Source organism: Haemorhous mexicanus, chromosome 2, assembly GCF_027477595.1.
Source record: "Haemorhous mexicanus isolate bHaeMex1 chromosome 2, bHaeMex1.pri, whole genome shotgun sequence".
Lineage (NCBI taxonomy): Eukaryota > Metazoa > Chordata > Aves > Passeriformes > Fringillidae > Haemorhous > Haemorhous mexicanus.
The window spans coordinates 107345921-107361890 of NC_082342.1; the positions used below are offsets into that span (position 1 = coordinate 107345921).

Here is a 15970-nt window from a genome sequence, read left to right on the forward strand (position 1 = left end):
TTTTTTTTTTTTTTATTAGATGTACTCACCTGGACAATTGAATGCACTCCAACTGTCTGCATTGCTTGGCTTTCATCATCTGATGCAATAGCTACAAAACTAAATCCCCGAAAAAGCTGATGTGCATTAGCACTTGGTGGAATACCAGGTGAATCTGAAAAATACATCATCTAATTACAAGCAGAGTCTTTAATGTGTAGATATGAAATTAAGTACTGAAATTTTAGTAGCACCTTGAATTTGTCAAGACAACTATTTCTATCAAATTTTGAATGAAAAAATCTGAAATTCAAATTCAATCTTTTGAAAAGGTAAATTCTCTCATTCATATCTCTTTACCTTTTGGAGTTTTTGCTGTAAATTCAGGGTCAAAATAAAATGTATCCTCAGGTCTGCCAGTTGCAGGTTTAAAAGGAGGATGAATTTCTCTCCGGTACAATTTCTGAAGAGAAGGGACAAATTTTAAGTGAAAAGTTATATGATACCATAAGAGACTTAACTAAGAAATTTACTGGATTGATTTTTAATTAGATACTCACATTCCAATCTATTTTGGAAAAGAAGGCATGCCTCTTAATTTCTTCTACTCCATCTGGACCTGCTCCTTTTATAAGGAAGAAAAATGTCTATGAATTTTATGTCTATATTTTTTTCTTGGTCAAAGGAATGGCTAGCAACACTGTATTTCTTATTCCTTCTGCATTAATTTTAGATGTATGACTAGCAGAAACGAGAATACTTTGGTGATCACTTGAAGGGCAAACTACATTCTTCCTTTAAAGTCTATTTTACATAGGAAACAAAATTTAAGTCAGTTTAATGATCACTAGTGTAATGAATATTATGATCAAATTAAAAACATTCTGCTAAAAACTTTACCTAATCTGTTTGCTGGGTTTCTTTTGAAGAGCATTCGCAGGAGACTCTGTGCTTCAAGACTCAAGAACTGGGGCATTCCGAGTTTGGCCCTAGAGAATAGAAATAATTAATAGCATACAAACATATCTAGATAAGAATTAACTCTGCATTTCCCCTGTCCTTTGCCATTCAACAAGTCCATTATAAATGAAGTAGCATCACTGAGAAATTGCCTTCAGACATCAGACACAGAGCAAAAGTGCTGTCAGTCATGTAAACATGTTTGGGTTTTTAATTTCTTTTTTTTTTTTAAGCAGTATAGTATTTTAAGTAATGACTCATGAACTTAAGTAGAGGAAAAGGTGGAAAAACATGTAGAGAAGAATTGCTAGAGAATAGCAATTTATAAACCTGTAAATGTTCATAATATGCTTTGATCCACTTAGAGGTCCAGTTACTAGCAAATGACACCAAACAAAGCATTCTGATAATTATATAATAGAAGGACTAAGAAAAGTACCACACTATGACACACACCAAGATGACCCAGGAAACAAACTAGAATACAGAAATTCAATTAAGGTAGGACAGATCTTGCAGAATTAGCTGGTAAAAAAAACCCAAAAAAACCAAACAAAACCACCCACTCCTCTTTTCCTTTTTGCTCCCCTCCTCAATCTATTTCAAGGAATACTTTTACAATTTGCCAGCCTTGAATTTTAAGATTTAAGTTTTTGTACTTGAATTTCATTTTGTTTTGTAATCCTTGTCATATTTTCTTCCTTGCCATTTAATGTTGAGCCTTCATTCTCTCACTGTTACTAGGTCTTACTTTTTCTTCTAACTATGATAATGGGAAAGAAGGATATAATTCCCTCCTGTCCATCACTAATTCAACCTGTAGCTTGTATTTTTCTGTAACAGTCCATGACACAAGCTCTGTGTTTCAATCAGAACTTGATTTGTCTTGTATTCCTGGTATTTGTATCACCTCTGTATCACTCGTGTAAATGCATATGTGTTGCCACTGGTTCACTATTCATTACTTTAAAACTAGAACATAGTAAATTTTCCATTCCTTTCAGCATTAAAAAAGCCAGGGCAGGGAGGAGGAAAATCTGAGAAACACTGGCTTCTTTGGACTCTTCAATAACGTACTACAGACAGACCAAGGCCACCAGTGGAGGGGAGGAATGGGCAGTGGGCCATTCAGCTCTTCCTGACTGGCATGAACCACCACCTTTCACAAAATGCTGTATTAGGCACATGACAGAGGAGTAGGAAGGGCAATTACCAGGTCCTCAGAGTTCCTATATTATGCAACTACATGAGTGACAGCAATTTTTTTCTGACATTCCTGATGGACAATGGCAAAATTTTATATGAAGGGATAGGGATACCTCTTAAGTAAAGGAGAAAAATGTTTAAAAATTTAACTTTGTTGCAGCAACCTATGATTTCTTCAAACTGCAGAGCTTCCCAGTTTTAGGTAAAACACACAAGAATAAACAAAAATTTCTCTAGATAATGTTGTGAGAAATAAAGAACCCTTGAAAAAATTTGTTGTAAGAAGAATACATTTTCTGTGGATTTTTAGGAAGAGAAAGTAAGAAAAACAATATATTGTAAATATACACTATGGAAACCAGAATTCATATGCACACCTGTCCATTTTAAAGTTTTATGAAAAATTTAAGGAAAAATATACTACATATGTGGAAAATAAAAAGAAAATGTAGACCAGAAAAAAAGTGTGAACTTAATAAGAAAACACTTCAAAATATCTTCTGGTTTTCAGCTGCTTTTATGACCAAAAGAAAAACACTTCTATGCAAGATAATATTCACAAGAATACAGAGCATTAAAAGAGGGTAAAATGTCTTTACATCACAGCACACTTTCTGGGCAGCTATTTGAAACCATTAACAATTGCAAAGACTAGAAGGTGAAAAACGTTGGAAAGAAGATGTATCTCATTAAGAGATACATTCTCGAATGAAATCTGGGAGCAATTACAGAATCCTAGAAACCTATAATTTCTTAGGTTGGAAAAGACCATTAAGACTATCAAGTCCAACCATTAAGTCAGCACCACCCAGTCCACCACTAAGCCATATCCCTAGGTGCCACATCTTTAAAAAAAACCTCCAGGGATGGTGAATCAGCCACCTCTCTGTGCAGCCTGTTCCAACCCTATACAACCCTTTCAATGAAGAAATTTTTCCCAATATCCAATCTAAACCTCCCATAGTGCAACTTAAGGGCACTTCCTCTCATCTGGCTGTTTCTTACTATGGAGAAGAGACCGACCCCCACCCGGCTACAGCCTCCTTTCAGTTAGCTGTAGAGCAGTAAGTTCACCCCTGCACATCCTCCAGAAAAAACAAACCCAGATCCCTCAGCTGTTCCTCACAGAATCTGTGCTCCAGACCCTTCACTGGCTCCATTGCTCTTCTCTGCACTCACTCCAGCACCTCAGTATCCTCACAGTGAGAAGCCCAAAACTAGACACAGGATTTGATATGCAGCATCACCAATGCTGAGTACAGGTGACAATCCTTGCCCTGGTCCTGCTGGTCACACTATTGCTGACACAGGCCAGGATGCCATTGGCTTCTTGGCCACCTGGCCACATGCTGGTTTATGCTCAGCAGCTGTTGACCAATGTTCCCTGGTGCTCTTCTGCCAGGCAACTTTGCAGCCACTCTTCCCTAAGCCTGCATGTTCCCTTAGGCTGTTGTGACCCAAGTGTAGGACCTGGCACTTGGCCCCACCGAACCTCATCCTACTGGCCTCATCCCATCGATTCTGCCTGTCCAGATCCCTCTGTAGAGCCTTTCTATCCTCCAGCAGATCCATATTCCATCTTATCCAGGATGGGGGCACCTGCAAACTGTCACTCAATCCCCTTGTTCAGGCTGTTGATTCAGATGTTCAACAGGACTGGCCCCTTGGGAACACCACTTGTGATCAGCCATCAGCTGGATTTCACTCCATTCAGCACCACTCTCTGGGCTATGAATGACTATGAACATCAATTACCTGGAGAAAGGCAAGTATATTCTACATGGCAGCTGAATACAGAAGATATTTATAGCAACAGTGAAAAGACTGTTGAGGAACAGGGCAGAATCACATGCAGGCAAAGAGAAAGATATGACTCATGAGATACACATAAAAAAAATGCATGGCTCCTGAAGCAAGTGAGAGTGCAGCAGAACTATCTCTGACTAGCTTCTTGTAAATAGGAGATGGTCAGAAGGAGTTTATGCTTGCTGTGAATAGATAGAACTTTTTAGTTAAGACATTGAATAATCACAACATGAAGATCTGATCTCACATAGTGCTGAGGCAGCAGAAGAAACTAGCATCACTAAATACATTTGCAAATAAGATGAAGAAAAAAACCAAAGAATGACATAACATGTATGCATTATGAAAGCAAAAGCCAGGAAAATAATGAGTGTGTTTTCTAGTGGTTTTCACATTCTAATTATTTAGATAAAAGATTAAAGAATTCCATGTATTCATTTTCCAAAATAGGCTTTTAGTGCAAAAAAAATTCCAGCTTTGATATATGAGGTAGACAAGTGGCTAACAGGACTGAGAACAATGATAAACAATGAAGCAGAAAATAAATTAGAAAACTAAGACAATCTTATGAACTTCCATGGAAAAAAATGGCATTAGTTAAAAATAGATGGAAACAGAGAAGTGAACTTATGATATGAGGAAACAGACTTGTTTGCACAGTGTTTGGCTACAGTCCCAAAAATGGGGCATTTACGCCATAGGTTGTACTAGTTTAGAGAATATGTGGGGAACTGGCAAGGAAAAAAGCAGACCTTCATTAGCAAAAACAAGAACATTAACTGCATGAAGGAAAGCAATTCCCACAACAGAGCAAATGCAAAATCTATGCTGAAAATCACAAAGGGAAAAAATGGAGCTAAGGCAAGTCATAGGCGAGTACAGAACGGAGGAGTAGTGGGGAGGCAAGTTGTTGGCAGCACCATTAATATAAAGAGGTAGGGTGAGGAGCTGGTAAAATAGAGAAAGATGAGGAGTGAAAATACTTTCTCAAAAAAACTCCAAAAACCTACAACAAAGGAAAAAAAACCCAACAAGGAAAAAAATGCACATGTTATCAAAAAGGATAAGAAAGTTAAAAAAATATTATGGAAATAAGATGGGAGAGATCATGTGGTTGGAGAAGTTATTATTACAGATTAAAGAGCTGCTATGAAATCCTTTGTACCTGGTATGGTGGAGGAATAGTGAAGCAAATTAGATAGGTAGCAAAGGGAATTATTAATATGGAATAGGGAGTGAGGATTTACCAGTACCTTTGAAAATGAGGGAGGAGTAGAAATTAGATATTGCAGCCCGGAGGGCATCCCTGTAGAATACCTGATGAGATATATAAATAAGAGTGTACTCACTTGAGAATCATAGTCATGGTTTCTTTTCTGTCTTTCCCTTGGAAAGGTAGAGTACCAGTGAGCATTTCAAACTGTATAGAGTAAAACTTTCATCAATTACATTACCTGGACAAAAACTAATTTTTGACAAAACTACTTAGCATCTTAACCTTCCAAAATTCATGCATGTTAACAATCAAGTCTGAGCAAAACAACTTCATTGTACAGTTTCAATTGCTAAGAACATTGAGCAGCCTTTGCCATTTTTAAAGCTGCAAAATATTTTCCTATATTGGTAACTTGCTTTACATCCTTTTACCTGAACAACTTAAGACTATAATGTTCTGTGCTTAATTTCTGCCTAAAAATTTTGTTCTAGGAAGACCTGATCTGTACAATTGCATTTTTAGTTTTAAACAAAGGGGAGGGGGTAGGGAAAAAGGTTTTCCTTTGAAAAGTTAGTGATGATTTCTCCTCATGCAGAAATTTTTTAAAAGGTCAAAATTTTGAAAATTGGCATGTACACAGCCATCATTGGGAAGGGGAAAAGGTTAGCTGATTGACAAAGACATGCATGATGAAAAGTGGTAACTGTATGCATACAGTGGAAATAAAGCCTGAAGGAACACGGAAGAGCTACACAGTACGGGCATGCACATTCTACAGTGCCTGGCAGTAAGCAACAGACACTGCTAAAATACTGATTTGTTCTGAAAGTGACTGAGTAAAAATAGATAAATATAAAGGCACTCCTGGTGGACTGCAGTATGTGGCAGGGATATCAGATCTAAGTGAGGCAGTGAAAGCAGTCTGGCAGCAGTTATTGCAGCCAGCACTTGGGCAGAAATTGGATTTTTTTGGTTTAAAGATTGCAAAACAATTTAGTTCAATGCAATTTCATGGCATACAGTTAACGACATCAAAATTAAAATAATTATAAAGGAACCCTCGGAACAGCTTATGCAAACTTTAGTCATCCTGAACACAAGGTATCCTTTATTCCCCTCTTTTCTGGTATGACCCAAACATTCAGCCTACTAAACATAAAAAATGGAGTGGATAATTTGAATAAATAATGTGTGACTATAGTATTTGTAGATCTACAATAAGAGCATGAAGTTGCACTAAGAGTATTCTTTAAAATACCATTTTATTGAAATAAAATTTGAATTACTTACTGCCATCTTTTCCCTACTAGTAGATACTTTACAGTCTAGATAATATTTCTTACTGATATATTAAAAAAATTAAATTTAATAATAATGCCAACACAAAAAAAGACTACTTATAACTTTAACACCTAAGACAATTGTCAGGAAGATGCGAGAGGGATAAGCCAGAATCATAAGTAGAAAAAAAAATTGTTTGTGGTTTAGCAAGATCTTTACAAGGTGCACTTGAAAAAAAAAAAACCTTTTTAAAAAGGTAAGTTTGGAGTGCTCCACTTATACGTGCATGAAATTCAGTTTCTTTAACAAGCTCCTAATTTGTCACAAACACACATATTGTATTAACAGCTCAACATGTGTATACTTTGTCACCCCTCCCAAAAACTATACTCCAACATTAATAAGCCAACAGTACTTATAGAACAAGCCAACACTGGCCTTTCCTATTTGTGTTTTATTTCAGGAGGAGAGTACCTCAGAGCTTCTGAAAACTTTAAATGAATGTTTTTACTTGTATGGCATCCCTTAAAACTGTCACTGTTTTAAAGGACAAATTGGAATATAGTTCTTAACAATGGGTTAAGCATACTTCATGTCTAGCAGCACAAGAAAAGAAGCCAAACGATTTGTTGAAATATCTTTAAAGTCTCAATTTCTATGCTATAAATTCTGTTCACTCTAGTTACTGTGTACTTATACCACACCAACCATCACTTGAATTTTTGATCAGCTCAGAAATTAAGAATGAGTAAAAAGTGGATACTTACAGACTGGTTATGAAAATTACAAACTATAAATGCAAGAAACAAAAATATGTCCTAGAAACAATTGCACTGTATTTCATATACTACTTTATAGAATTTGGTTTTTAAGGTCATATTTTTGTATTCAAAGTAGAAGTCAAAGTATTTAACATGCAGTGCACTTAAGACTGTGAAAGCCACCCCAATCACAGCTAACATCTTACAGCAATTTTCAATTACACCATATCCACTTGATAAACACCAAATTATGTTTTCTACCATTATAAATTAAAGCTGAAGTTTAATTATGTTTGTGTTATCAACAACAAATATTCTGCAACTACATTGTAATTATCTTTTAATTGACTGTTCTTAATGATAAAATGTGCGGTCGTGAGGAGTGTGTGTGCTTGTCTGGAGAGAGTTCAGTTATCAGGTGCTACTTTTACATAGTCAGTTTTCAGATCACAACAGCATTCTAATCATCATAAAGCCATAGGATGACCTATTTTCAGACACAAGAGTCCTCCTTGCACTATAAAGCACACGCATTAGTTGTACTGTTACAGTTATGCAGCAGAAGCAGTAAGAAATGAATACATTTATACAATCGCTTAATTTCCATGTCAGAAATGCACACAAATATTTTAAATATTAAAAGTCTTCCAGCATTCCTTAAATAACAAACATGATCTATTATTATTTTCCAATTCATATTGCATATACATTTCCCCTGACCCTGTAACTTTACAGTAATTACCCCTTGCAGAAGCACCATAAGCAACTGAGAAACTATATCCCATAACAGGTCAGTGTCATTTAGGTCAATTTGATGTGCGAGAACAACAGCTGAACAGTTGTCATTATTCCACTAACTTGTAATTACACAGTAGATTCTAATTAGAAAGTTGCCAATCACCTTTTACCTCTTGAATGTAAATTCAAATTTAAAATTTGAATATGAATTTCTTCCCCACTTTGGAATAGACAGCATTTTTCTGTTTACTTCTGTATTTATCTTGGTCCCCATAACATTCAAACTATTATAGATATAAAGTATTTGACTGAAATGATAATAAAAATATGGCATATTATTGGTGTTGGTATAAAACCTAGTCTATGTTCTTGATCACACTCTGTGGTGTTATTGATTTCACACAATTTAGACTTCCTTTGTAGTTAAAATTCATGTAAAGCTCACCTTAGGGGTTAGTATTTGATTTGTTTCACCAGACCTTGCAAATTACAATTTTGCTATTATTTACATTTACCAGAAACCTACCATTAAAACACCAAAAGACCACCAGTCTGCACTCTGTGTATGGCCTCGTCTGTTAACAACTTCTGGTGCCATATATTCCACTGTTCCACAGAAAGAATAGGCTTTTTTTTCATGATCAATTGACTCCTTACTTAACCCAAAATCTGAAAGAAAAAAAATAATTCCAAATGTAATTTTTAAGAACAAAAAGTTCATGGTTGATACTTTTACCATAATATGAAATGTTTTGCTTTTATCATTGGTATAGACAACTGAACACTAATGTGGGACTTAGAGGATTCTCCTTCCCTCCCCACATTATCATAGTCCATAACATCAGATATACTTGTAAAGCAGGTATCTTATTGAAATATTTAGATTTTATTTATTTCAACCAAATTACACTACTTGCTTCCACAGCTAAATTACCAATCAGTTAAAATTACTTACTTTATCTTACTGGTTTACCAAAAGGAAAATGTAAATATTTTACTATGAACAGAAATGATCCTAGTATTGCAATTCCTTTATTCACCTGTCAATTTGATATGTCCTTCCTCATCAAGCAGGATGCTAAAAAATAATAAAAAGAATATTAAAAACGAATTAAAATATCTTAAGTATTGTTTCAGAAAACATACTGACAATATTTAGCAATAAACAGTAGAGGATACACAAAGATGGGGAGAATTAAACATGCATGAAAATTAATTATTAGAAGATACATTCAAACTAAACATTTTGATTTTCTTCTGCTCTTTTTTTTTAAAGAGTAAGAAACAAGTTTACTAGAGTTTTATTCAAATATTTTATTAAATTCAGCATGTAGTAACAGTTTTGGCTATCTGCAGCACATGCAGCACTATTGTAATTGTTAAAAACAGAGACATTCTATTTTTCTTATACCAGGTATGTTTTCATATGTATACATAACAGGTATTAATTTGTAATTACCATTTCAAAAGTTGTTGACCACTTCAAGTAACATTGAGTAATAAATACCCTCATGTTGTACTAAAGATCAGGACCCACAGGCCCTATACTGGGAGCAGACATTAGGTTTCCACCTTTTCACTTCACTCACAAGAAAGGCCCCACTTCTCAGAGATGCCAACTGTCCTTGACTACCACTGAGTATCACTACATTGCAAAGCATGCAAAGTATTCAATAACTGGATTTTGTAACACCCCTTACACAATGGATTTATTTCCTCCACCTGCATTTCATCCTGGGGGCAAGACATGACCCAGGCCCCATTCCTTTCCTCTCTGCAGTTTCCATGGCGGGAACCATTAAAGGCTGTCCTCAAGCGCCATATGCAAACACCGCCTTCCTGCCACCAGCACATTAACACTTCCACCCTACTTGGTGTTGTCTGTGAGCTTGCTCAGGGTGCACTCAATCCCCTCATCTAGATCTTCAGTGAAGATGCTAAACAGGACTGGTCCCAACATAGAGGCCTGAGGATCACCACTGGTGACCAGTCTCTGGCTGGATGTAATTCCATTCACCACCACTCTCTGAGCCTAGTCAATAAATCAGTATTTTACCCAGTGAAGAGTGTACCCATCCACACCATGGGAAGCCAGTTTCTCCAGGAGAATGCTGTGGGAAATGGTGTCAAAGGCATAAAATCACAGAAGATAAGGGGCTAACGTGTATGTCTCAAACACTGAAAGCCATTTGGCTCTGGGGCCAACCACAGATTGTTGCTAATAATAGATAAGGATTGCCTGTAATAAGCAAGAATTGCTGGTAATAACACACTGTGAGAAAGAACAAGATGTGCCCAGAGAAGAGGCCATGCAGAGATAGGGCAGCACTTTTCCGGGACAAACATCCTTGTTCTAATTCTTGAAGATAAGCACAACCCAGTACAGCACAAGTGCAGGAATGAGGTTGAGAAGCAGGCAAGGACTGTAGGGGAAGAAAAGACCACCTAATATTCCCAAAGACCCCCAAACCATTTTCCGAAAGGTCTGAAAGAACAGACTGTGCCTAACAACTAATTTGTATAGAAAAGAAGAAACTCACCTTCATGGCAGGGAAACCTATCTATAAAAACATCTCCCTAACAAGCACAGCTGACAGCCCCCAGACCCTGGATGCCCTAACTGTTGGACTGACACTGTAACCAAGACTGGGGATCTCTTTTTCTCTCTTCCTCTCTCTCCCTCTTTAATTCACCTTTTCTCTCATCCTTTTCATCTTACCTAAATCCCTTTACCTAAACTCCACTGCATGTGCTTTTATTGTAGGTCAGGGACTAAAATGCCAATTTCCATGCCAGGTATATAATTTACTAATAAAACCTTGTGATTTTTTTCAGACCCTCTGACTTCTGTTGTTCATTTTCACCACAGGCATTTACAAATCTTGGGTGGTCCTTTCCCCTTAAGCGTTGGATGTCACAAAAGCCTTTACTAAACTCTAGGTAGACAATATCCAGAGCCTTTGCTTCATCCACTAAGCAGGTCACCTCATCATAGAAGATAATAGGTTGGTCAAGCAGGACCTGCCTTGCATATACCCAGGATGGCCTGGCCTGAACCCCTGGTCGTCCTGTACATGTTACACGATGACACTCAAGATGATGACTCCATGATCTTCCCTGACAACGAGGTCAGGCTGACATCCTGGCTTCTCCTTCCAACCCTTCCTATAGCTGGGCGTCACATTCGCCAACTTCCAGTGACCTGGGACCTCCACAGTTGACCTGGACTTCTGATAAATGACTGAAAGTGGCTTGATGAGTTCTTCTACCAGCTCCCTCAGAACTCTTGGGTGAATCCTATCTGGTCCCATGGACTTTTGGGGTTCTAATTTGCATAGCAGTCTGCTGGCCATTTCCTCCTAGATTAAGGGGGTTTCATTCTGGTCCCAATCTGTCTTCCAGCTCAGGGGGCTGAGCACCTTGACAACAAGTGGTCTTGTTATTAAAGACTGAGGCAAGAAAGGCATCAAATACCTCAGCCTTTTCTTCATCCTTTGTCACAATGTTTCCCCTCACATCCAACAAAGGATGGAGATTCTCCTTGGCCCTCCTCTTGCTGCTGAATTGTACAAATATTTTTTTTGTTGTCTTCTGCTTCTGGGATTTCTAACATATTGATATTCCTTTCATTCTTGCTGCTGAAAGGACCTCCATCCCTCAACTCTACCTCTATGGCAGACCAAAGGACCTTGGAGGAACACAGTCCCTCAAAGAGTGGTGTGTCATCCACAGGCTTACATCTGGCTTTGCCCTCATTCCCCTTCCAACAGAATTTAAAGTTCCCTCAACAAGCCCCTTGAAGTCCTAAGCTAAGATCCTTTTTCCTCTTTGAGACAGGTGAAATGCAACCTTTTAAATGAAAATAGCTCATAAACCTCCCCCACCTCCCTCTGTTCAATTCATATAGTAAATTACCGAAGTTTAACAGTTGGGAAAAAGTGCAGAGGAAGAAGTGCTATAGAAATGAAGTTAATACACTGCATTTCTCACAGGGGAGCCTTACTTTTCTGGTTTTAGGTCCCGGTATATTATTCCAAGACTATGTAGATGGTCTAAAGCAAGTGCTAATTCTGCCAGATAAAATTTAACGTCGTCTTCTGTGAACATCACCTGAAAAAGTAGCACAATGTATTTCACATGAGAAATCTGTAAAGGTTACACCAGCACAAGCTAAACAACAACAGTGGTGTTTCAGAAGGGTTTCTTACAATACTTGAATTCATTGCTACGCAAAATACTAGAAAATTCAAATTTCTTAGTTATACAAAAACTAGGATTTTATAACCCACACTATTTCATACTTGAAATACTTAGAGATACTTGAAAATGAACTTTTAAAGGCATATATTCTTCTTTCTGCAAATTGAGAGATTATCTGTTTCTGATTGTTCAAGAAAACAGACACATTGTAGTGAAACTGAAATACTTCGGAAGCACTTAAACAATGTGAATACCTCTTGGTTGGATGGGATCATTTCATTTACAAGCAACAAATGGACCAAAGAAGTCCAAATGCCTGAATTACATCCACAAAATAAGAGAGAAGTAAAGTATATGTATCTTGATTTTGGAAGGACTGCCCCTAGGTTCTTTGAGAAAGAAGTTACAGCAATGGTAAAAGCCCCCAGGTACAGCCTGAGATGTAACTGCAGAAAGGCAGATGAAGGAGTAAACTAACAGGAATTAACAAGGAGTAAAGTGAACAGCCTGCATAAGAGCACAGGGAGGATCCCAGGTAGCAATCCCACTTTTTGGAATTGGAAGATAAACTATTCTCTGTTTATGTTAATTGAAATGAACATATTGTCCCAATATATCAACTGTTGTGATTTCTGACAGAATACATTACAAGTCAACTCTTCTGAGACAGCAGAAAAAGATAAAAATAAAACCAGATCCTGCATGATTTGATTCTATTTCAGTTACTACTGAGATATTTTACTTGCTTTGTTTTTAGAATCTAAGACTAATACCTTAAGATAAAGCATATTGACCCAGAAAAAAGAACAGCAATTCTGTTTTATGCAAAAGTGTAAAAATTTATTTCAGCAAAGCTGAAGATTATTTTAAACAAGAGTTAAGAATGGAGAATATGTCTTCCCCTTAGTAGTTTCATGAGAGAAAGCAATACTAAAGCTTGTACAATTGGTTGTTGCTGACTTTACGTCTACAAAAGAGCCAATATTTAGCGCAGACATATTCAAGAAAGAAAATCTGTATAAGAAACATTTAAAAGCTCAAATAATAAAAGGTCCTATGAGGAAGATAATACACCCACACCACGTTATTTAAAACCATTGCATGGGACTCGCCTTTCCTAACCTTAAACATCTGCAGTGTAGACATCTAGCTGGGAATTAATCGCCTTTCCCTTCGTAGTCAATAGGAAAAAAGCAACAACTTTCAGTTCATCTGATCTATTTCAAAATCACATGGTGCTGTATGAGGATGACATTAATACCATCCAGCATGGCCATTTCACTCAAAAGTTATGAACTCTGCTTAAATTCAAGTACCTATAATGAATATTTTTCATCTAACCACGTTAAATTTTATTAAATGTGAGTGGTTCAGGATGAAAAAGTCAGGAAGCAGGAAGCCAATATACATTCTTTTTTGGGAATCAAGAATGAACTACAAACTTTAAGAGTTTCTCAATTTTAGAGCACTAATAACCTATTAGTTACCTGTGGCAAAACAAATGACAAAGGGCAACTTGAAACAGAAGGCATGATCAAAACAAATGAAATAATTTATGTGCACAGAAGTAAGGGTACATCTATATACAAAGTAAATTCCATTCTACTCTATTCTTAATAACAGTAAGTGGTATTGCACTTACTGCAGTGCTAACCCAGCCGCCCCTGATACTGTTGTGGCAAAGGAAAATGGAAAGCAGCTACAACTGCAAGTCCAGGCTACCAGAGACACATTGGATACAATCTCTATCTGAAGAGGTATTTGTTTTGAGTTTTTGAACAGGAGTAATGGATAACAAAAACTTAAAAATATGGTGATATATTAGATGTTAACATTTATTTTAGGAATTATAATCAAATTAAATTGAGGTAATGAAACCCTTTGAAGTTGTTATTTCCTATATCTACACAGACACATTACCATCATGACAGAGGTAAAACATTCACTTTTTGAAAATTACTAAAATAAGTGGTATACAATTCTCACTTTTTAAATATTCATACATAATGCAATTTTGCATTCATGGGTAAAAAAGAGAGCATCTTATCTGCCCCTGCATTCTGGATATTAAAACCAGCCATAAATTTACTTCATAAAAATCCAAATTCTAAGTCTTATATTTAAACATGGTAACAAATGAGAAGATTTTGCCAGGTATAAAAAGCAGCACAGAAAGATTGCTTGTCTAAGACTTTTTTCAGAAATAATGTAAATTGCCATCAGCCCTTCTATGAATTGACTGTGCAAAGAAACCCAACCAAACAAAAAATGTACCTGGTTAAAAACAGGTCAAAATTTTATTAAATGAAATGGAATTTAAAATAAATGTAAATTCTCCTAAAACAAACAATTTATGGTCAAATTCTATCAACAGACAGTTTTTCAAATTTAAAAAGTGTACCTCTTTGGATAAACGTGTAAACAAGTCTCCTCCCCTGAGAAAATCCAAAATAAGATACAGCTTCCCTTCTGTTTGAAAAGCTGAAAAGATCAATTAAAAAAAATTAAATATCACCTAACTTTATCCATGATTAGGAAAATAACATACCAAATAATTCACCCTTATTTTCATTATTAAAATTAATTTCTTTTTTGCTTTTGTGAGAAAATGTATTGAAATTAACTAGGTAACTGATCATCTACAAGGGACCAAGTAATTCCCATGCAATATGAAAGTAAAGCAAATCACCAATAAAGTTCCTTAAAAAATAAACTTAGGTTAACCAGCATTGGATTTCAGATTTTAAAGCAGAATTTAAAAGGGCAAACTAGTAACTAATGAACCTTTTAAAATCTAAAAATCTAAAATCTAAATGTCCCAGCTAAACAGGGCATTTAATATAGTCTGCAAAAAAATGGCAAATAAAATAGTGAAAGGTACATAATTTAAGCCACTTTAAAAAATGCAAGAGAGACATTAAGCCACTTTAAAAAGTGAGAGTAAGGTTTAACTATAGGAAAAAACAAACACTAAAAGAAAAATATGAACCGAAAAACCCCAAACCAAAACAAACCAGAAACTCCCCTTTTTTCCACATGTTAGAAGTACTGATATCTTCCCCTCTTACACATAAGTATCGTGCTATAGCTGCTCATACTATTAAAATTAAAAGGCTAATTTCCACTAATTTCAATGCAAGTGGAATTGATGCCATTGCATACATTTTTCTATAGAATAAACAAAGCAACTGTAAGAAATAACTTAAAAAACGTATGTCATACAAAAGATTAGAGGTTTTGGAAAATAAAGGCTAGTTATTAATAGATAACTGCTTTTAATAACACAAAGGGCTACAGAGTCTCAGTCTTAGAAAGATTTAACACTGCATGAAGTCAGTCACGTGCTTCTTTCGCATGAGAATTATTACAGAGCAAGTCTGCACAACTGGGACTTAACACCCTAAAGTTCTATGATTTTCTGAACCACAGAGCAAATATTAAAAGCCATCTTGACAAACACGCTATGCTATAAGAATGAATTTTTCTGCAACTCACCATAATGTAACTTGACAATAAAAGGATGGTTAACTTCCACTAGGATATCACGTTCCATTTTTGTCCGAACCCGATCTCGAACTACAACAGAACACGAGCACACAAGATTAAAAAAAAAAAGTACATTATGACTCAGTATTTCTCATGTTTCCTGATGTACTTCCCATTGTAGAATATTATATTTGTCTGCAGGTCACTATATCGTACACAGCTGAGAACTGAGCAAATTTATTCCACCTTTTTTTCTGATAAATATCTTTATGCATTTTGATTTACTTCAGTTTTTGCTATTGACAAAACCTAACACTAGGCAAATAAATTTAACAAA

The 15970-nt window shown here is 36.1% G+C and overlaps 1 protein-coding gene across 4 annotated transcripts in view; it reads right to left on the reverse strand.

Annotated features, from left to right (window-relative positions):
- The window catches only part of RPS6KA3 (ribosomal protein S6 kinase A3), a 74117-nt gene that overhangs the window by 18986 nt on the left and 39161 nt on the right, over positions 1 to 15970 (reverse strand). For all 4 annotated transcript variants that reach the window (XM_059839877.1, XM_059839876.1, XM_059839875.1 and 1 more), the window contains 10 exons: positions 15643 to 15723; positions 14549 to 14628; positions 11951 to 12057; positions 8988 to 9025; positions 8474 to 8616; positions 5301 to 5371; positions 880 to 968; positions 540 to 604; positions 340 to 442; positions 30 to 154 (listed from right to left, as the gene is read on the reverse strand). In XM_059839877.1, coding sequence (XP_059695860.1) covers positions 30 to 154; positions 340 to 442; positions 540 to 604; positions 880 to 968; positions 5301 to 5371; positions 8474 to 8616; positions 8988 to 9025; positions 11951 to 12057; positions 14549 to 14628; positions 15643 to 15723 — 902 coding nt within the window. The remainder of the gene's footprint in view (positions 1 to 29; positions 155 to 339; positions 443 to 539; positions 605 to 879; positions 969 to 5300; positions 5372 to 8473; positions 8617 to 8987; positions 9026 to 11950; positions 12058 to 14548; positions 14629 to 15642; positions 15724 to 15970) is intronic.